General features: G+C 41.7%; 1 protein-coding gene across 1 annotated transcript in view; it reads left to right on the top strand.

The window, feature by feature from the left end:
* The window catches only part of TMC2 (transmembrane channel like 2), a 112011-nt gene that overhangs the window by 37807 nt on the left and 52963 nt on the right, over positions 1–21241 (top strand). The window contains exons 5-9 of the mRNA XM_053573739.1: positions 4880–4961; positions 5172–5278; positions 10446–10544; positions 12626–12768; positions 14691–14838. Coding sequence (XP_053429714.1) covers positions 4880–4961; positions 5172–5278; positions 10446–10544; positions 12626–12768; positions 14691–14838 — 579 coding nt within the window. The remainder of the gene's footprint in view (positions 1–4879; positions 4962–5171; positions 5279–10445; positions 10545–12625; positions 12769–14690; positions 14839–21241) is intronic.

The raw sequence follows: 21241 nt of genomic DNA, 5'->3' as shown, positions 1-21241 counted from the left end.
TCTGCCTGCTCCACTCTGTTACTGAGGGATTCTACTGTATTTTACAGATCTTTGAGGGCTGCAAATTCTTGCTTCAATGTGTCAAAATCTTTGGTGATCTTGTCTTTAAATTCATTGAATTCTTGAGATAACTTTTGAATTTCCAATTCCCACTTTTCCTCCATTCTATTAATCTTGTTTGCAATCCAAACTCTGAACTCAATTTCTGACATCTCGGCTATCTGTTTATGAATGGGATCTTCAGTTACATCTGCCATATCTTTCCTTGGGGGGCGGGGGGGTGGTGGTGGTGATCTACTCTTGTTATTCATGTTACCAGAGTTTTCCAGCTGATTTCGCCCCATGATTATTTTACACCGTTTGACTAGATAAGTGGATAAAGAAAGTAGTGATTAACCAGCCCTTTGCCCCAAAGCTGGGACTGGTGTCTGTATCTTTTCCCCTGGAGATTTGCCAAGGATCCGTACAGTGCTACAGCCTGAGATACTGGGGACCTACTTGGTGTGGTGGGGCTAAGTCTTGTTTTCAGCTGGTCTCTGTCCGACCCTAGTGAATCAGTTACTCTGGGTTGAAGTCTCAGCTGTGGAGAAATACTAGCAATTAAGTCACCCCTCCCCCATAGACAACAATTGGAAAAGGAAAATCAACTTTCCTACAACCACACATCCAGGGTAACACTTGGAAAGTCCTCGGGCGATTGGCCCAGTTCAACAGGTCCAAATCAATTGTCTCAGTCAGCACCTGTCTCAGGTGGGAGAGTTTAAAAGGTCTCTGGCAACTAGATCGCAGGGGTCTGCTGACAACTCAACTCAAATATGACTTGCTCCAGTGCTCCATGAGGTCAGGAGGACCCACCCAGCAAATAGATTAGTCTGGGAAGGTTGATGCCTCCTTCCCCACCTTGCACCTCTGTCATACCCAGTCATTGATAACCCCACCAGGCTGTGACCCAGTTGCCTCCAATGAGCAGGTACTCCAGGTGTTTGCACCTGCCTGAATCACAGGGAGATCTATGTCTCCTCAGCCAGGCTGCTCTTCTCTGCCACTATCCAGCAGGGGGAGGTGAGGCCTGACAACATTGGCGGTTGATGGAGGCTGGGGATGTTCACTCAGTTCCAGCCCTGCCCCTGATTGATATTACTGACAGAACAGAACAACTTTGCAGAATTTGTTTCTGTCCTGGCTAAATTCCCCTGCAGAAGAGAAACTGTTTTGAGTTCACAGAACCTGTGTCTCAGGCCCTGTCTTCGCTGCTGCCCGGTAGCTTGCATTTGCAGCCCGGTTAGCTGTCAGTTCTAGCCTCATGCCCTCCTTTGTCTAGGCTGATGATCCCCTGAGGGCCAGGTGCATCTTAGGCTCAGTAAAGTGGTCCTCTGGATCAGCCCCACCCTTGGAATCTGCCGGCTCTGTGCGTGCGTTTTCTAGTCCCTGCACTCCACCCTCAGGTAAACCCTTTACTCACAGGGCCTGCGTTTCCATCCCAGTTCTTTTCTGCCAGTGGCTGCCACCAGAAAAGATGCCTGGCCTCCTCTGGTTGCCCAGAGAGACAGGGGGTGTGACTCCAGAATATCCAGGGGTGAGCCCTATTGTTGCCAAAAATGGCTGCTGCTCTGTGCCTCGGGGCACCACCACTCTGGCGTGGTTTCCTCTCAGCCAACCATCCTTTCCTCACTCCCATGCAGCAGAATCAGCACGGGCCAGCAGCAGTCCATGCCCTGTCTGCACCTCTCGAGATAATACCCAAGAATCTGGACTCCTCGGGGGCAGGCTTCCAGACCTCAGAGTGAGAGTGGAGGGGAGAGCTGGGAGCTCAGAATTGCAGGTAGGGAATATAAACAGTTTAATACAGTTTTATGCCTGGCAGGAGAGCGCCATGGCACCCTAGTAGAGAAAGTAGGTTCAGTTTTTAGAGGGTCTCTCCCATGGGATATAATGGGAGGAATTTTGAACTCTGCTCATTTGTTTATGGGGTACTCCGAGCTTTTCTCATGGGGGAGGGCACTCCCATCCACTTGGTAATGGATTTTATACCTTTTGTTTGTATCCTTGGGGTCGCAGCTCGCCTCAGCAGGGTTGATGTGCGTTCTTCAACCTTCTCTCTTGGTGCAGCTCTAATGCACCGGGTTACTTGCTAAATTTCTGTCCTTTAACTCTCCTTCTGGACAGGAGCCTCTGTGGAAAGCTGGCCATATTGTCTCCGCCCCCCTATATTCTTTTTTTAAATCTCATATTAGTATCCTTTTAGAAGCCATGTTTCTTGCATACTATTACCAATGTTGAACTGCTTCCTAGAATTGATTTATGTATCCTGGTGGAAATAATTTCCACAAATATCAAAAAAAGAGGTCTCTTTTTCCTAGTTCTGCAGTAAAATTTCTCAGGCCTCCCTGGCTGTTTTCATTTTAGTCACCCAGATCCAGATTTTACCCATATACAGGACACATAACTCACTGGCATCCATATGACCATGATTTGAAACCTTTTTCCTATAAATAGCTTGACAGCAAGATAACCTGACAACTGATAAGCCAGTCCCAGGGCCAGCAGCCACCATCTCACATGGTCCTAGAAGGGGCCTGGGGTCTTCTGCCTGCGGCACCAGCCCAGTGTTCTGAGCTGTCAGCCAATGGAGGATAAGAGCTTCCATGCTAGAGTATCTCCTATGCCTTGCTCTGCCTCTGCCCAAGTTCTAGGGCATCACCTTTCAGTTCAAGATACCCTTAGCCTTGAGGGGCTGTCAGGTGGTTGCCAAGGAACCAACTGGCAGGCGGTGCCTCCAGGGACCTCACTTGGCAACATTCATTACCCTACCAAGCTTTAGCCTTGCAAGCCTATATTTTGTACTGATTTTATCAGCACCCTGACAACAGATCCATCTCTCAAGGTACACTCACATTAATAAAGCTTATGAAACTGATATATAAAACCAGACCCTGGATTATTAATTTACAAGGAGAAATAACTGCTGCAAGAACTGGAAAATTTGTTCTGTTTTGTTTGAAACAAAGTCTTACTCTGTCCCCCTGGGTTGAGTGCCATGATGTCATCATAGCTCACAGCAATTTCAAACTCTTGGGTTCCAGTCATCCTCTTCCCTCAGCCTCCCAAGTAGCTGGGACTACAGGTGCCTGCCACAATGCTCCACTAGTTTTTCTATTTTTAGTAGAGCTTGCGTCTGACTCTTGCTCAGGCTGGTCTCGAACTCCTGAACTCAAGCAATTCTCCCTCCTCTGCCTTCCAGAGTGCTAGGATTAAAGACATGAGTCACCATGTTCAGCCTAAGGAAGTGAAAAATTTGAAGTTCTCATCAGAATTGACTTTCACTTTTGATAGTTGAGCTGTATGTGAAGCCAAATCACTATCCCATTCCTATTTATTAATTTACAATAAAAGTCACTGCCACAGAAACCATTGCCAGGTGATTGGCAAATGCTCTTTTTCTACACAGGAAGCCAGATAAGCCAAAGATTGTTGCTGAGCACAGAACCTAAACAAGGGAGAGCAGATGAAGCAGTGAGGCTGGAGTGCCCATTGTCCATCACCTACCATTCCCATGTCCTCCATATTGCTGCCATTATTACCAAGTGACCAGTCTTTTGCTTATGGGCAATTCTTGTCTTAAGCATTTGTGACCATCTCTCTCTTCTGAAAACTGTTTCCTCCTTTACATGGTAATCATTCAATCAGAATATGGTCAAAACCATATCTGGAAAACCAGGTCTGGAAGCCTGTCTGATTCCTTCACATAAATTTCCCCTTTCATCCTACAGTGACTTTACGGAGGAAAAGTCTCATTTCCTACATGAAAAAGTTCTTTAGGAAATCTTTTAATAATACAAACTGATCTCAGAATCTGTTCCCTACTACCTCTTGGCCTGCTATCTTCTATAAGGGTTTTCTTTTTATTCCAAATAGAATTTGTTTTCAGGGAATAGGGCTGCTGGAGAGAAGCCCCTTGGAGAGCTGACAATACAACACCCAGCCATCAGACAGATAGCTACTCAGGTCTCCAGCTGGCACAAACCCAGGGTGTTGGAGCTGGGAACAGACCACACCTTCTTAACTTCTTTCAGAAAAGCAAGACGGTTGTTTCCCTAGGAGAAAAATGTGCAGCCATGGGTTGAGATCTCTTTATGTTCTACCAGCTTTATAGTATAGTTGATAGTTCTTACCTGATACAGGCACATGGCTGTCTGAGAGTTGTGAGATTTCTTTCTTCTCTTGAATTTTTGTTTTAAGGTGAAGAAAGTTGTATCAGAGATTGCTAACCCAATTTGATCTCTTAAACCAGAAATTATACACAGAATTTCTAAGTTTGTATATAAACTGTCCAAACTTGATTTTTTTTTTTTTATTTTTTGATATGGAGTCTCGCTCTACCACCTAGGCTAGAGTACCATTGCCTCAAGCCTAGCTCACAAGAACTTCAAACTCCTGGGCTCAAGCAATCCTCTTGCCTCAGCCTCCAAGTAGCTGGAACTACAGGTGCCCACCACAACATCTGGTTAATTTTTGTATTTTTAGTAGACACAGGGGAGAGGCAGTCTCTCTCTTGCTCAGGCTGGTCTCAAACTTCCGAGCTCAAAGGATCCTCCCAGAGTGCTAGTGAAATTGAAACTTGAAATTTTATCAGCACCATAGACAAATTCAAGGTATTGCTGTGGCCATTGTTTCTCTCTCACTCCACATTTGGCAGTGGGAAAGTGAAAGCTTGAACACCCACCTCTGTCAGCCTGGGCTCAAGGACTGCAGGGGATGGGGACCCAAGATGGCAAATTTACCCATGTTGACACATTGGTATCCATGTTCCTCTCCTATGTGCCTCTTCACAGTTCAGGGCAATGTCAATGAACTGTGGGTTTTACCTATTTTATTTCAGAAATGGGTCAAGTTTAAGAGAGACTTTCATAATTTCAAGACTCAATGCATTCCCTGGGAAATGAAGATCAAGGACATTGAAAGTGAGTGTTTCGGTGTCACTCTTTTTTTTTTTAGCTGATTTCCTAAAAGGTTTTTACAAGAGCTTGGATTGTTTCCTTGAACTTCTACTAGTCAGATGAAGATTTTATTTCTACTGTTTTACCTTATAGGAGATTAAGCTCAGGCAAGTAGGTTAACTCCACAAAGCCTCGGGTTGTTTACCTAGAAAAGAAAATCTTTTCTTTCTCCAGGTCACTTTGGTTCCTCAGTGGCCTCGTATTTCATCTTTCTCCGATGGATGTATGGTGTTAACTTGGTCCTTTTTGGCTTAATATTTGGTCTAGTCATAATCCCAGAGGTAAGAAAATAACTTACTATATCTTTGGGTAGTGTATCACGATGACCATCTGCAATTCACTAACAAAATACTCTGTTTTACAAAGAAACAGACATTTAAATTCTATACTCATATCTATTACCCAGACAGTTCAGAACAAAGAATAGGACCAAAATGTTTCTGTTTCTGAATTAAGAGGTAAAACTTACACTTTTATACCTTTTTCTTTTTCTTTTCTTCTTCTTTTTTTTTTTTTATTTTTATTTTTTGGTGTTAAGGACTTATTTTTTGTTCGTTTGTTTTATTAAATCATAGCTGTGAACATTAATGCAATTATGGGGTACAATGTGCTGGTTTTATATACAATTTGAAATACTTTCATCAAACTGGTTAACATAGCCTTCACTGCATTTTCTTAGATGTTGTGTTAAGACATTTATATTCTACACTTAGTAGATTTAACATGTACCCTTGTAAAATGCACCATAGGTGTGGTTCTACCAATTGCCCTCCCTTCACACTTTCTACCTTTTATTTTACCTTGAGATCAGTGGAGAATTAATATTTCAGGGAGGATTTTTCCCTTTTACCCTAAAAAAGAGAGAGAGAGAATACATTATGTCCTTATTTATCACAAAAAATTCTTGAATTTGAATATTAGTCCTCACCGTTCTCCCAGATATAATCTTGTTGTGGATATAGGTATATCCTTGCCTATAGTTGGTTAATTGAGAGACAAAAAAGGGGTAAGTGGTTTGTGCAAAGTTACACAATAAGTTTGTAGTGAATTTCTATCCCAGGTCCCCAGACCTGGTCTAGTCTGGTCTGGAGTCTTTTCCAAGGAAGGCTGTGGTCCACTAAACACAGAGCTGAGTAATTGCCATATTTAGAGCTGGTGCTCAGTACACAAGTGGCTCTACTTTAGAAGCTTTCAGAGTAAGGATATTTCTGCATTGAATATTTTCTTCCTCCCAAGTGTTCTAACTAGTTATACAAGGACTTATTGATTCCTATTTTATTATAAATGGTTCTGTGAGCATATTGTAGTCAATCCAAACATGACTATTCTGTACAACCAATCGGGCAATTAAAAATCATCCACATAGAGCAGCACCTGTGGCTCAAAGGAGTAGGGCCCCAGCCCCATATGCCAGAGGTGGCGGGTTCAAACCAGCCAAAAACAGCAAAAAAAAAAAAAAAAAAAAAAAAAAAAATCCACATAATGGGAATTAAATCAGATTAGTTCAAAGAGGTTGATGTACATTGCAATACCTTTGATAGCAAAGGAGTGTTACCTTATTTACAAAACCAGTGAATTATTTTCTATATGTAGAAATATGCCATTAACTAGCCTTTATAGTCTTTATTATACATACCTGGAAATGAAGGATTGTGAGTCCACTTAACCCTATGTACATTCTTATGCCAATATCGCTGTCTGGAGAAGAAGTTAGGATTTTAAACTTTCTGGCGAGTGTGTACAGGGCTCTTGCACTGTGTCTCTTTCTCCCCAGGGAGAAAAGATTGTCAGAAGCTAACAGGAGATTTCAATTCTTTGCTCTGCAGTCAGGCAAGTGTGACTGACTATTTACTTTGGCAGCTCTTGGCTGTCTTCTTTGAAGTTTTTTATCCTAGTAAATTTATTTATTTCCATGAAAAGAGAGCATATTTAGGTGCTGTAGGCCTATGAGAGATCTCTGCAATTTTGCCATACAGTGATTCAAAAAGGAAGTTTTGGTGGAAGTTGATTAATTTTTTTTTTTTTTTGAGAAAGCGTCTCTCTCTGTCATCCTTGGTCGAGTGCCATGGCATCATCATAGCTAACAGAAACCTCGGTCTCTTGGGCTCAAGCAATTATCTTGCCTCAGCCTCCCAAGTAGCTGGGATTACAGGTTCCTGCTAGAGTTTTTTTCTATTTTTAGTAGAGAGAGTGTCTCACTCTTGCTGGTCTTGAACTCCTGAGCTCAAGCAGTCTACCTGCCACAGCTTCCCCTGTGGGAAGGATTACAGGGATAAACCACAACACCCAGCTGGAAGTTGAATAATTTTATTTTATTTTTATTTTATTTTATTTTATTTTATTTATTTATTTATTTATTTATTTTGAGACAGAGTCTCAAGCTGTTGCCCTGGATAGAGTGCTGTGGTGTCATAGCTCACAGCAATCTCCAACTCAGGCTCAAGGGATCCTCTTGCCTCAGTTTTTCTATTTTTAGTACAGATAGGGTCTCGCTTTTGCTCAGGCTGGTCTCGAACTCATGAGTTCAAGCAATCCACCTGCCCCAGCCTCCCAGAGTGCTAGGATTATAGGCATGAACCACTGCGCCCAGCCCAGAAGTTGAGTAATTTTAAAGACATCAGTTTAGTAAGTTATTTTTAAGGACCCATTAAATTTTGTATAATTTATCAACATTTCCTATTGGGGAACATTTACTTGAAACAATAAAAAATTTAATGATTGTTGTATTCCAATGAAACAGCTAAGATTGGAACCATCCATGCCAGAGCACCTGGATTTGATTGGCAGGTGATTGGCCAAATTTGAGTGGAGTGAACAGGAGGGTTGAGGGGAGGAGCTGCTGGGGGAAAAGGAGAAAGGCAAAGACCAATTAAGAGCCTATTGCAGTACCTCAGTCCTAAGTCCAAGTAATATTGATAGGAATGGATTAAAAGAGAGGAGTTAGGGTAAAGTAGCATGGACAAGACTTGATGACAGGTTGGATAACAACAGTTGAGAATGTGAGATAGTTCTTCTTAGTTAGGATGATACGAAATTTGCCATATGGGAATTGTACACATCCAAATTCGCTGCAAATAAAGTGGAGGAAGTGTCCTGTTGGTCAAAGACACGGTGTACTTCAAGGCCCAAGGGGTTTCGGCATAAGCCAGTGATCAGATATTTCCATGGTTCATGAATGTTCTAAGGCCATTACAGTGAATCAGAGGGTCCAAAGATAAGAATAGTAGAAGTGCTCAAAAGCAATTTTTTTTTTTTGAGACAGAGTCTTACTTTGTCACCCTCAGTACAGTGCTATGCTATCATAGCTTACAGCAACCTAAAACTCTTGGGCTCAAGTGATCCTCTTGCCTCAGCCTTTCCAGTAGCTGGGAGTACAGGCTTCCGCCACAACGCCAGGCTATTTTTTAGAAATGGGATCTCACTCTTGGTCAGGCTGGTCTCGAACTCTGAGCTCAAGCAATCCACCCACCTCAGCTTCCCAAAATGCTAGGATTACAGCATGAGCCACCATGCCCATCCTGCTTAAAAGCAATGCCAACAAAATTTCTCCTCATATTCATCTTCCTTTTGCCACAATGTTGGAATTTAACATCTCTAAATGCAAGAATGAATCTTGTTCAGTTTTAAAGACAATTGCCTGCAGAACTCAAGATGCTTAGATGATCCCTAGGGGACTCTCAGTTATGCTGCAGCAGATGGCTGGCCAGGCCCTGCTGGAAGACAAATTCACATGCTTCTCTTGCAATACTCACTGCATGTGAAAATCTCTTATGGAGCCTTAAGAAACACCAGGTCCTGGGCTCACATCCAATCAAATTAATATGAATCTCTGAGGGTATGACCCTGGTATCTATATTTTAAAAGCTACTATACTAAGCAGACTTCTAAGATAACCTCTAGTGATCCCTGAATCCTGGTATTCATGCCTTTGTATAACTCCTTCCCTTTACGTATAAGCTAGACCTATTGACTTGCTTTTAACAAACAAACTATAACCAAAGTGATAGGCTGTCACTTACATGATTAGGTTATGAAAGTCTGTAGCTTCTGTCTTGCTGGCTTTTTATCCCTTGCTTGGCTTGCATGCTTTGATGAAGTAGTCTGATACACTGGAAAGACCCACCTGGCAAAGAACTGAGTGTGCCCTTTGAATGACAGCCATCAAAGAGTTGAGGTCCTCAGTCTAATAACCTATGGGGAACTAATCTTGCCAACATTGGAAGATGTTGCCTAAGCTCGCTTGGAAGATCTTTCCCACTCAAACCTTCAGATGAGACCAAAGCCCCAGAAAACACACTGATTGCAGCCTTGCGAAAAATGGTGAAGTAAAGGATGCAGCTAAACCATACCTAGATTGCTGGCACAGAAGCTGTGAAATAATAAATGGATGTCATTTTAAGCCTCTGAGTTTTAGGATAATTTTTTATATAGGATAATTTGTTATTTAGGATAATTTGAGACAGCTGTCTGGGTGATTCTAATATGCAGCCAGGGTTGAAAATTGCGGATGTACATTACAGGATATAATATTTTAAAAAACCCTTGTAAATTCTGCTCTAGGTTTACATAGCCAGAATTCAGTCATATTGATACTACTTCTAAAAATAACTATTTAATACTAAAATATGTTAAACATACAAAAAGATACAATGAATGGGCCCACTTGCTCATCACCAAGCTTGAAAATATTAAAAAAGTATATGTACACTTAAGTCCTCTAATTGCTTTTCCCTAATTGTATTACCTACATAACACTCACATGTAATCTCTATCCTGAACTTTCCATTTCAACTTATATTTTAAAATTTATTGACTTAAAGTTAAATACAGCCATTTCCAATTTTCTAAAATCACTGATATACCTAAAATTATATTTCCCTTTTCATTGCAGTGTAATATTTTTTTTTCTCACTTATACTAAAGTTGTGACTCTTTTAGTTATTTTATTCAAGAAACTACTTTGGCTTTGGTGATTCTCTCTGATATGTCTTTTTAAAACAGGTTTGGGGAGCATAGTTTGCATGCAGTAAAATTCACTCTTTTTAGATATACAGTTCAATGAGTTTTGACAAATATATAGTCATGTAGCCACCTCCATAACTGAGATTTAAAATATTCCCATCACCACCCTCCCCCAAAATTGTCTTGTACCCTCTTTGGAAGCAATCTCCTTCTCTAACCCTTAGTCCCAGGCAACTGGTGATCTGATTTCTGATCCTCTTCCAGAATATCACATAAATGGAATTATGCAGTATGTATTTTTTATATCTAACCTCTTTCACTTAGCACAATGCCTTTGACATCATCCACATAATTGTGTCAATGGTTTGTTCCCTTTCTGCTATGTGTCCTACACCGAGAAGGAAGATATTTAACCCAGTGTATGACTAGAGACCTGTGTGTTTCTGTTTTCTCCACTCATACTGGGTCATTGTGTCCCTGCACCAGATACTGATGGGCATGCCCTATGGAAGTATTCCCAGGAAGACAGTGCCTCGGGCTGAGGAGGAAAAAGCCATGGACTTCTCTGTCCTTTGGGATTTTGAGGTACTATGCCAACATACCAATGCACTCTCATTTTGTGATTGTAAAGTCTAAAGATTGCATGGATTTGTGAACTCATGCTTTTAATTATTAAAAATCTAGTACCTTAACAAAATAGGATCTTAGCACCAGGCTAACTGAACTCACAAACCATGTCTCTCAACAGTCCTCCTAGGTCTCCTTCATGGGCTCCTCCTTCCAGCCACACCCCATGAGGCCACCGCTTCCCTCTCTGCCAGCTCTCTGTATGGCAATATCATAGTATGGTTTTCTCTCCCTATTCCCACATAAAGACCTTGGATCTATATCTACTGCAGGCTTTCCCCTAGTTTCACATGACGTCTTTAACTGAGGTCCAAACTGCTCCTCAAATTAAACACCTATCCAGCCAAAACCCATGTTTCTCTTTCCTGTCTCCTTTATTGGAACCATTCATCCAAGTCCAAAGCCTGAAAGTCATTCTACACTTCTTTCTCTTCATCACCAATCTTCCATCCAAATGATGACTAAATCTGAGCCCACCTACTAAATATTTCTTGAATCTTTTTTAAACTCAATTGAGAACATTAGATTTTATTCCATTTGGGAATGAGAATCAATGAATAGCCAAGGAGGAAGAAAATCACTGAATATCTGAAGAAGAAAAAGCCTTGGACCTTTTCCTCCTTTGGGATTTCAAGGTTCTATTGCCAACATGCCAATGCTCTTCCATTTTTGTGATTGTAAGACATACTGATTGCCAGAATATGTGTGAAACAATGAATTTAATTATTGAAAAACCAGTGCTTTAATCAAATATGATCCCAACACTGGGCAAAATGCTTTTCTCTATCCCTCTTACTCTCTGAATAATGCCCTTCTGTCTCCAGGACTATTGTCAAGAATCTCCCCTCCCTGCCTGTCTTGGCTCCTAAAATCTCCATTCCCTCTGCTATCAGGAAGATCTTTCAAAAATGCAAATCTCAGCCTGAGCAAGAGTGAGACTGTCTCTACAAAAAATTAAAAAAAAAATTAACCAGAGGTGGTAGAGGTGCCTGTAATCACAGCTACTCATAAAGCTGAGGCATGAAGATCACTCAAGCCCAGGAGTTTGAGGTTGCAATGAGCAATGATGATGTCACTGCACTCTAGCCTGGAAGATAGAACAAGACCCTGTCTCAAAAAGTAAAATACGAAATGCAAATCAGACCTTGTCACTCCGTCACCGTGAATATTCACTGATTCCCATTCCCAAATGAAATAGAATCCAGTGTTCTTAGTTGGGCTTCCAAAAGAACTGTTGATGACCTGGTCATTCCTTACCTCTCTAGTCCCATGTCCCTCTAATACCTCACACTTTCTTGCCCCAATAGCACAAAATTTGGGGAAGTCCCTGCACACATCCTACACCTTCACTATCCCCTGTCTTTTCTCATGGTCCTCTGCCTGGAACACCTTTCCTCTTTGGTGAGTCTCCAAACCCCAGTGCCTTAGTCTACCGGGGGTTACAGAGGCCAGAAGTCATGTCTATGGGGCCTCCCACCACAGGTCATAGCTACTATTATCCTTCACGCTCAAGGTCAGATTGGAGACCCCTCAGAAATATAAGAAAAGGTGTCAGAGTATTTTTCCCAGCTATTTGGAACAAGGGTGCTCAACTATGCTACTACTAAGGATTTCCTTTATTCCTTTTTTTTTTTTTGAGACAAAGTCTCAAGTGTCGCCCTGGGTAGAGTGCCATGAGTTTTGAAGTATGGATTCCCATCTGCTTTTGGAATGTTAAATATGACCTTAGGGGTGGGGAAAATCATTTTGAGCTGTAAGGGCCTGGGGCTCACACCCAGGCCTCTTACCCCACTTTTATCCTGAATGGTAACACTCGCCCCTCCCTCCTGTAGCTCCAGGCACTCTATGTAATGGGGGAACTAAGAGATTAAAGGAGGGAAACAGGAAGAGACATGGGGGGACCCTGGAGCCCCGGGAGGCTGTGAAGAGAAAAGCAGGAACATCCAAAGCTCTTCCTAATTCCCCTCCGACTCCAGTTAAAACTCTAAGAAAGAAATCCCTAGTAGAAAAGTGTGTGATGACCACCTGCCATCCCACAGGGCTACATCAAGTATTCTGCTCTCTTCTATGGCTACTACAACAACCAGAGGACCATCGGGTGGCTGCGGTACCGGCTGCCCATGGCTTACTTTATGGTGGGTGTCAGCGTGTTTGGCTACAGCCTGGTGATTGTCATTAGATCGTAAGTATGACTGTCTCTCATTTAGAGGCATTGACTTTTCTTCACAAAAAGCAGCTCACTCCTCCGGCCCCTCTCTGCCTACTTACCTTTTGGGGGACACTTAGAAAGAGAGCAAGAAAACAAATACACAAAGCAAATTCGGATTGCAATATGCGGTATAAGACATAAACCAGATGATGTGAGACGCTCTAGGAAATGGGACAGAAACTCCTTTAGATGAGGCTGTGAACTGCCAGCCATGCTGAGAGTCTGGGGGCAGCATTTTAGAGAAAGAAAATGATATGCAAGGGTCCCAAGGCAGCAAATATCCTAATACGTTCCCCCAAACTGTCAAAAGGCCAGTGTGGCTTGAGGGGTAGCGTAGCACCTGGGAAGGTAAGGCTGGAGGTTTGTAAGGCCTGTTTCCACTTTTCTCCTGAGTTCAGCTTCTCCAGAAAAACCCCTCTTCTCGTCCATAGCTCTAGCTTGTGCATTAGAACTGGCCTGGCACTCATAAAGACATTCATAATACACTCGTATTGGCTGTGTGCATTTATCACTTACCACATATAACCATGGCAGCCTCTCTGGCCACCCCCACCCCCACTTGTCTCTACGATCAGAAGTGGCCTTTTAAAATGTTCTCTAAAAAACAAATTAGCCCAACCCATGAATTGCCTTCTTCAGAGCCAACTACAGCTGGGGAGATGTGGGGTGGGAGGCATAGTCTCCTGCACAGACCTGACCACCAGGGCCTGCTCACCCTTCAGCAGGGACATGAGAAGTCACTTCTTCCAGAAGACTGTAGGTAGCTCTGTCTCCAGGAGAGTAGAGTATTCTTGAAGCCTGGTTAGAAATCCTGAAATATAGCCAGGCATTGTGGCAGGTGCCTGTAGTCCCAGCTACTCGGGAGGCTGAGGCAAGAGAATCGCCTAAGCCCAGGAGTTGGGAGGTTGCTGTGAGCTGTGATGCCAAGGCACTCTACTGAAGATGATAAAGTGAGACTCTGTCTCAAAAAAAATAAGAAGAAAAGAAAAGAAAAAAAGAAATCCTGAAAGGGCCATGGGCTTGGCTTTCTGTAACATCATCTCAGGGGACAAAGCTACTACTATTCACAAGACCTTTCTCAGCACTCAACAGTAACTACTAGGTGTTATTCAGACGCCCAGCTCTACAGGCAAAAGGGAAAAACAAGGAGATGGGCTGGATTTTATCCTCAGCCCTTATGTTGCTGCTTCTTCCCTGTTACTATCCCAGATAAATGTAGGGATATGGAAAGTTTCCACAATGAACAAAAACCGCTAACCAAGCCCTGTGGTACAGCAAATCCAAAAGGCCAACACATAAGACAGAGTTAGAGAGGCATACAAACCACCTCTCACCCCCAGCTGTACCTACTAGACCACTATTTGGAATTCCCACAGGGCCAGACTCTGGAAGTACAATTTGAGGACAGGCATGTAGAATAAGAAGGTCTAGGGTACCCTCGTTCAAGCTCATTTATGAGAAGGAGGTGATCATTACCTGCCTGTAGTACCAGCTGCCTCAGGGCTTCTTGGGTTTTATATCAGAAAAATAGGGATGTTCTATCCAAAAAATAACTTAGAAAAGGCTGTTCCTGCAAAGTGCTTTTGCAGGTGAGTCAAGCCACAGGCAGTCAGGTGTGCGGGTAGAAAACACAGTTGAATGTCCTGTATCCTCCAGGTTCTCTGTCGCCCAGATGGCACTGTGTGTGCTTTCAGGCACTCTGAATTTGGGGGGAAGGTACCTTGGCTATCTTCAAAGCTGTCTTGGCTTAAGTCCCTGCCTGGCTCATTCCTTCATTAGATGTCAGCTACCTGTTCGTCAGCTACTTGTGGCCAGGACTGGCTCAGGCCAAGAGTCCCTTGGGGTGACGCAGCAGAAATGGGGCAGGCATTACAACAGTGGTGTGTCCCCTACAGGATGGCCAACAACACCCAAGGGAGCACCAGCGAGGGGGAGAGTGATAACTTCACGTTCAGCTTCAAGATGTTCACCAGCTGGGACTACCTGATTGGGAATTCAGAGACGGCCGACAACAAATATGCTGCCATCACCACCAGCTTCAAGGTAGTCACCTCAGAGCCGTTCCCACTTCTGGGGGCACTCGGGCTCTCTCCGGTCATTGGGAAACTTCTCCTGGCTGCAGCAGAACAAATAAAATCCCCAAACAATTTGTGGCAAGAGCTTTCCCAGAAATGCGAGACCAGCTCTCAAGCCCCCAAGAAAGAATGCTCGTGACTGGGGCTCACCATCTGTTTCTTAATATGGCAGAGAATCCTGAATGCAGAGCTCTGTTCCTGCCTGTTTCCTCAGGGAACAGCTTTCTGCTGGTGGAAGTGGAAGAACTCCTTTGGGGTGACAGGACCCCCTTTGGTGGGGGGGGCATTTCTCAACTTTTTTTCATACTAGAATCAGCTAAGGAATATTAAATCTCCCAGGCCCCACCTACAAAGTTGTTGATATAATTAGACGGGTGTGGGGTCCTGACATTGTTTTTGTTTGGTTTGGTTTGGTTTTTGTTTTTTGTTTTTTGTTTTTTTTCTCTAGTTTCTTTCTTCTCAGGTCCTGTGCTCTCCCAGGGACCATAGCTTACTTATACTAGAACAGGCAAGTGAGCCCCAAGGGTACAAAAGAAGTAGGCACTCACTTTCAGGATTATGCAACGTCAAGGTCAACATCTGAGCAACAGGGCCTCGTTAGATTTTTATTTTAATTTTTTTATTGTTAAATCTTAGCTGTGTACATTAGTGCAATCTCCTGTACCCATTCTAAGATGCACCATAGATGTGGCCCCACCCATTACCCTCCCTCCACCAAAAACTCCCCCCTCCCTTCCCCTTCCTTGGCCCTTTCCCCATAGTCTTGTGCTATAGTTGAGTTATAGTCTTCATGTGAAAGCTATAATTTAGCTTCTAGTAGGGCTGAGTACATTGGATACTTTTTCTTCCATTCCTGAGATACTTTGCTAAGAAGAGTATATTCCAGCTCCATCCACGTAAACATGAAAGAGGTAAAGTCTCCATCTTTCTTTAAGGCTGCATATTATTCCATGGTATACATGTACCACAATTTGCTAGTCCATTCGTGGGTCGATGGGCACTTGGGCTTCTTCCATGACTTAGCAATTATGAATTGGGCAGCAATAAACATTCTGGTACAGATGTCTTTGTTATATTGTGACTTTTGGTCTTCTGGGTATAAACCTAGTAAAGGAATTATAGGATCGAATGGCAGGTCTATTTTTAGGTCTCTAAGTGTTCTCCAAACATCCTTCCAGAAGGAACGTAGTAGTGGGCATTCCCACCAGCAGTGTAGAAGTGTGCCCTTTCCTCCACATCCAAGCCAACATTTCCGGTTTTGGGATTTTGTTATGTGGGCTACTCTTACTGGGGTTAGGTGATATCTCAGAGTAGTTTTGATTTGCATTTCTCTGATGATTAAGGATGATGAGCTTTTTTTCATGTGTTTGTAGATCTTGCGTCGGTCTTCTTTAGAGAAGTTTCTCTTCAAGTCCCTTGCCCACCCTGAGATGGGGTCACGTGTTCTTTTCTTGCTAATACGTTTGAGTTCTCTGTGGATTCTGGTTATTAGACCTTTATCGGAGGTATAACCTGCAAATATTTTCTCCCATTCTGAGGGCTGTCTGCTTGCCTTACTCACTATGTTCTTGGCTGTGCAGAAGCTTTTTAGTTTGATCAGGTCCCAGTAGTGTATTTTTGATACTGCTTCAGTTGCCTGGGGAGTCCTCCTCATAAAATATTCACCCAGGCCGATTCCTTCAAGAGTTTTCCCTGCACTTTCTTCAAGTATTTTTATAGTTTCATGTCTCAAGTTTAAATCTTTAATCCAGTGAGAGTCTATCTTAGTTAATGGTGAAAGGTGTGGGTCCAGTTTCAATCTTCTACAGGTTGCCAGCCAGTTTACCCAGCACCATTTGTTAAACAGGGAATCTTTTCCCCACTGAATGTTTTTAATTGGCTTGTCAAAGATCAAATAACGGTAAGTAGCTGGATCCATCTCTTGGTTCTCTATTCTGTTCCAGACATCTACTTCTCCGCTTTTGTGCCAGTGCCATGCTGTTTTGATCACTATGGATTTATAGTATAGTCTCAGGTCTGGTAGTGTGATTTCTCCTGCTTTGTTTTCATTGCTCAGTAATGTTTTGGCTATTCGAGGTTTTTTCTGATTCCATATAAAACAAAGTATTATTTCTTCAAGATCTTTAAAGTGTGACAATGGAGCTTTAATAGGAATTGCATTAAAATTATATATTACTTTGGGCGGTATGGACATTTTAACAATGTTGATTCTTCCCAGCCATGAGCATGGTATGTTTTTCCATCTGTTAACATCTTTGGCTATTTCTTTTCTTAGAGGTTCATAGTTCTCTTTGTAGAGATCTTTCACGTCCTTTGTTAGGTATACTCCCAAATATTTAATCTTCTTTGGCACTACTGTGAAAGGAATAGAGTCCTTGACTGTTTGTTCGGCTTGGTTATTGTTGGTATATATAAAGGCAACAGATTTATGGGTGTTGATTTTGTAGCCTGAGACATTGCTATATTCTTTAATCACTTCTCAAAGTTTTGTAGTAGAATCCCTAGTGTTTTCCAGGTATACGATCATATCATCTGCGAAGAGTGAAAGTTTGATCTCTTCTGACCCTATGTGGATACCCTTGATCGCCTTTTCTTCCCTAATTGCAATGGCTAAAACTTCCATTACAATGTTAAAGAGCAATGGAGACAATGGGCAACCTTGCCTGGTTCCTGATCTAAGTGGAAATGATTTCAATTTAACTCCATTCAATATGATATTGGCTGTGGATGGCCTCTCCTCAATATGATATTTGCTGTAGATGGCCTCTATCAGTTAAAGAAGTGTTCCTTCTATACCAATTTTCTTAAGTGCTCTGATCATGAAGGGATGCTGGATATTATCAAAAGCTTTTTCTGCATCAATTGAAAGAATCATATGGTCTTCATTTTTAAGTTTGTTTATTACATGTGTTGAATATTCATGAACACATATTCAATGTGTTGAATTACATTTATAGATTTACGTATATTGAACCAGCCTTGAGACCCTGGGATAAATCCCACTTGATCATGGTGTATAATTTTTTTGATGTATTGTTGGATTCTGTTTGTTAGGATCTTATTGAGTATTTTAGCATCTATATTCATTAGTGATATTGGTCTATAATTTTCTTTTTTTTTTTTATTGTTGGGGATTCATTGAGGGTACAATAAGCCAGGTTACAGTGATTGCAATTGTTAGGTAAAGTCCCTCTTGCAATCATGTCTTGCCCCCATAGAATGTGACACACACCAAGGCCCCACCCCCCTCCCTCCGTCCTTCTTTCTGCTTTCCCCCCCATAACCTTAATTGTCATTTATTGTCCTCATATCAAAATTGAGTACATAGGATTCATGCTTCTCCATTCTTGTGATGCTTTACTAACAATAATGTCTTCCACTTCCATCCAGGTTAATACAAAGGATGTAAAGTCTCCATTTTTTTTAATGGCTGAATAGTATTCCATGGTATACATTTACCACAGCTTGTTAATCCATTCCTGGGTTGGTGGGCATTTAGGCTGTTTCCACATTTTAGCGATTGTAAATTGAGCTGCAATAAACAGTCTAGTACAAGTGTCCTTATGATAAAAGGATTTCTTTCCTTCTGGGTAGATGCCCAGTAATGGGCTTGCAGGATCAAATGGGAGGTCTAGCTTGAGTGCTTTGAGATTTCTCCATACTTCCTTCCAGAAAGGTTGTACTAGTTTGCAGTCCCACCAGCAGTGTAAAAGTGTTCCCTTCTCTCCACATCCATGCCAGCATCTGCAGTTTTGAGATTTTGTGATGTGGGCCATTCTCACTGGGGTTAGATGATATCTCAGGGTTGTTTTGATTTGCATTTCTCTAATATATAGAGATGATGAACATTTTTTCATGTGTTGTTAGCCATTCGTTTGTCATCTTTAAAGAAGGTTCTATTCATGACTCTTGCCCATTGGTATATGGGATTGTTGGCGTTTTTCATGTGGATTAATTTGAGTTCTCTATAGATCCTAGTTCTCAAGCTTTTGTCTAATTGAAAATATGCAAATATCCTTTCCCATGGTGTAGGTTGTCTCTTTACTTTGGTTATTGTCTCCTTAGCTGTACAGAAGCTTTTCAGTTTAATGAAGTCCCATTTGTTTATTTTTGTTGTTGTTGCAATTGCCATGGCAGTCTTCTTCATGAAGTCTTTCCCCCAGGCCAATATCTTCCAGTGTTTTTCCTATGCTTTCTTTGAGGATTTTTATTGTTTCATGCCTTAAATTTAAGTCCTTTATCCATCTTGAATCAATTTTTGTGAGTGGGGAAAGGTGTGGGTCCAGTTTCAGTCTTTTACATGTAGACATCCAGTTCTCCCAACACCATTTATTGACTAGGGAGTCTTTCCCCCAAGGTATATTCTTGTTTGGTTTATCGAAGATTAGGTGGTTGTAAGATGTTAGTTTCATTTCTTGGTTTTCCATTCGATTCCAAGTGTCTATGTCTCTGTTTTTGTGCCAGTACCATGCTGTCTTGAGCACTATGGCTTTGTAGTACAGACTAAAATCTGGTATGCTGATGCCCCCAGCTTTATTTTTGTTACAAAGAACTGCCTTAACTATATGGGTTTCTTTTCTGGTTCCATACAAAACGCAGAATCATTTTTTCCAAATCTTGAAAGTACGATGTTGGTATTTTGATAGGAATGGCATTGAATAGGTAGATTGCTTTGGGAAGTATAGACATTTTAACAATGTTGATTCTTCCAATCCATGAGCATGGTATGTTCTTCCATTTGTTAATATCCTCTGCTATTTCCTTTCTTAGGATTTCATAATTTTCTTTATAGAGGTCCTTCACCTCCTTCGTTAGGTATATTCCTAGGTATTTCATTTTCTTTGAAACTATGGTGAAGGGAGTTGTGTCCTTAATTAGCTTCTCATCTTGACTGTTATTGGTGTATACAAAGGCTACTGACTTGTGGACATTGATTTTATATCCTGAAACATTGCTGTATTTTTTGATGACTTCTAGGACTCTTGTGATTGAGTCTTTGGGGTTCTCTAAGTATAAGATCATGTCGTCAGCAAAGAGGGAGAGTTTGACCTCCTCTGCTCCCATTTGGATTCCCTTTATTTCCTTGTCTTCCCTAGTTGTATTGGCTAGAACTTCCAGCACTATGTTGAATAGTAATGGTGACAGAGGACAACCTTGTCTGGTTCCAGTTCTAAGAGGAAAAGTTTTCAGTTTTACTCTATTCAGTAAAATATTAGCTGTGGGTTTGTCATAGATAGCTTTGATCAGTTTCAGAAATGTGCCACCTATGCCTATACTCTTCAGTGTTCTAATTAAAAAAGGATGCTGGATTTTATCAAATGCTTTTTCTGCATCTATTGAGAGGATCATATGATCTTTATTTTTCCCTCTGTTAATATGGTGGATAATGTTTATGGACTTGCATATGTTAAACCAGCCTTGCATCCCTGGGATGAAACCTACTTGATCATGATGTATGACTTTTTTGATGATAAGCTGTAATCTATTGGCATTGGTCTGAAATTCTCCTGCTGATTTGGGTCTTTTCCAGGTTTTGGTATCAGGGTGATGTTTGCTTCATAGAATGTGTTGGGGAAGATTTCTTCCTCCACAATTTTTTGGAATAATTTCTGCCATATGGGAATAAGCTCTTCCTTGAAGTTTTGATAGAATTCTGGTGTGAAGCCATCTGGACCAGGGCATTTTTTTGTTGGAAGCTTTCTTATTGTTTCTGTAATCTCCATGCATGAAATTGATCTGTTCAGAAGCTCTATTTCTTCCTGGCTAAGCCTAGGGAGAGGGTGTGATTCCCAATATCGATCCATTTCCTTCACATTGTCAAATTTCTGGGCATACAGTTTCTGGTAGTATTCAGAGATGATCTCTTGTATATCTGGGGCATCAGTTATTATTTCCACTTTATCATTTCTGATTCAGGTTAATAGAGATTTACTTTTCTATTTCTAGTTAGTCTGGACAAAGGTTTATCTATTTTATTTGTTCTTTCAAAAAGCCAACTCCTTGTTTCATGAATTTTCTGAATGATTCTTTTGTTTTCAATTTCATTGATCTCTGATTTGATTTCGGATATTTCTTTTCTTCTACTGGGTTTAGGCTTAGATTGTTCTTTTTTCCAATTCCATAAGATGGCTTATGAGTTTGTTGATGTGCTCTCTTGCTGTTTTTCTTTTCTTTTTTTTTTTTTTTTGTAGAGACAGAGTCTCACTTTATGACCCTCGGTAGACTGCCGTGGCCTCACACAGCTCACAGCAACCTCCAACTCCTGGGCTTAAGCTATTCTCTTGCCTCAGCCTCCTGAGTAGCTGGGACTACAGGCGCCCGCCACAACGCCTGGCTATTTTTTGGTTGCAGTTTGGCCGGGGCCAGGTTTG

Source organism: Nycticebus coucang, chromosome 21, assembly GCF_027406575.1.
Source record: "Nycticebus coucang isolate mNycCou1 chromosome 21, mNycCou1.pri, whole genome shotgun sequence".
Lineage (NCBI taxonomy): Eukaryota > Metazoa > Chordata > Mammalia > Primates > Lorisidae > Nycticebus > Nycticebus coucang.
Note: the sequence above shows the minus strand (reverse complement) of the source record. Positions and strands in the feature narration are given on the sequence as shown.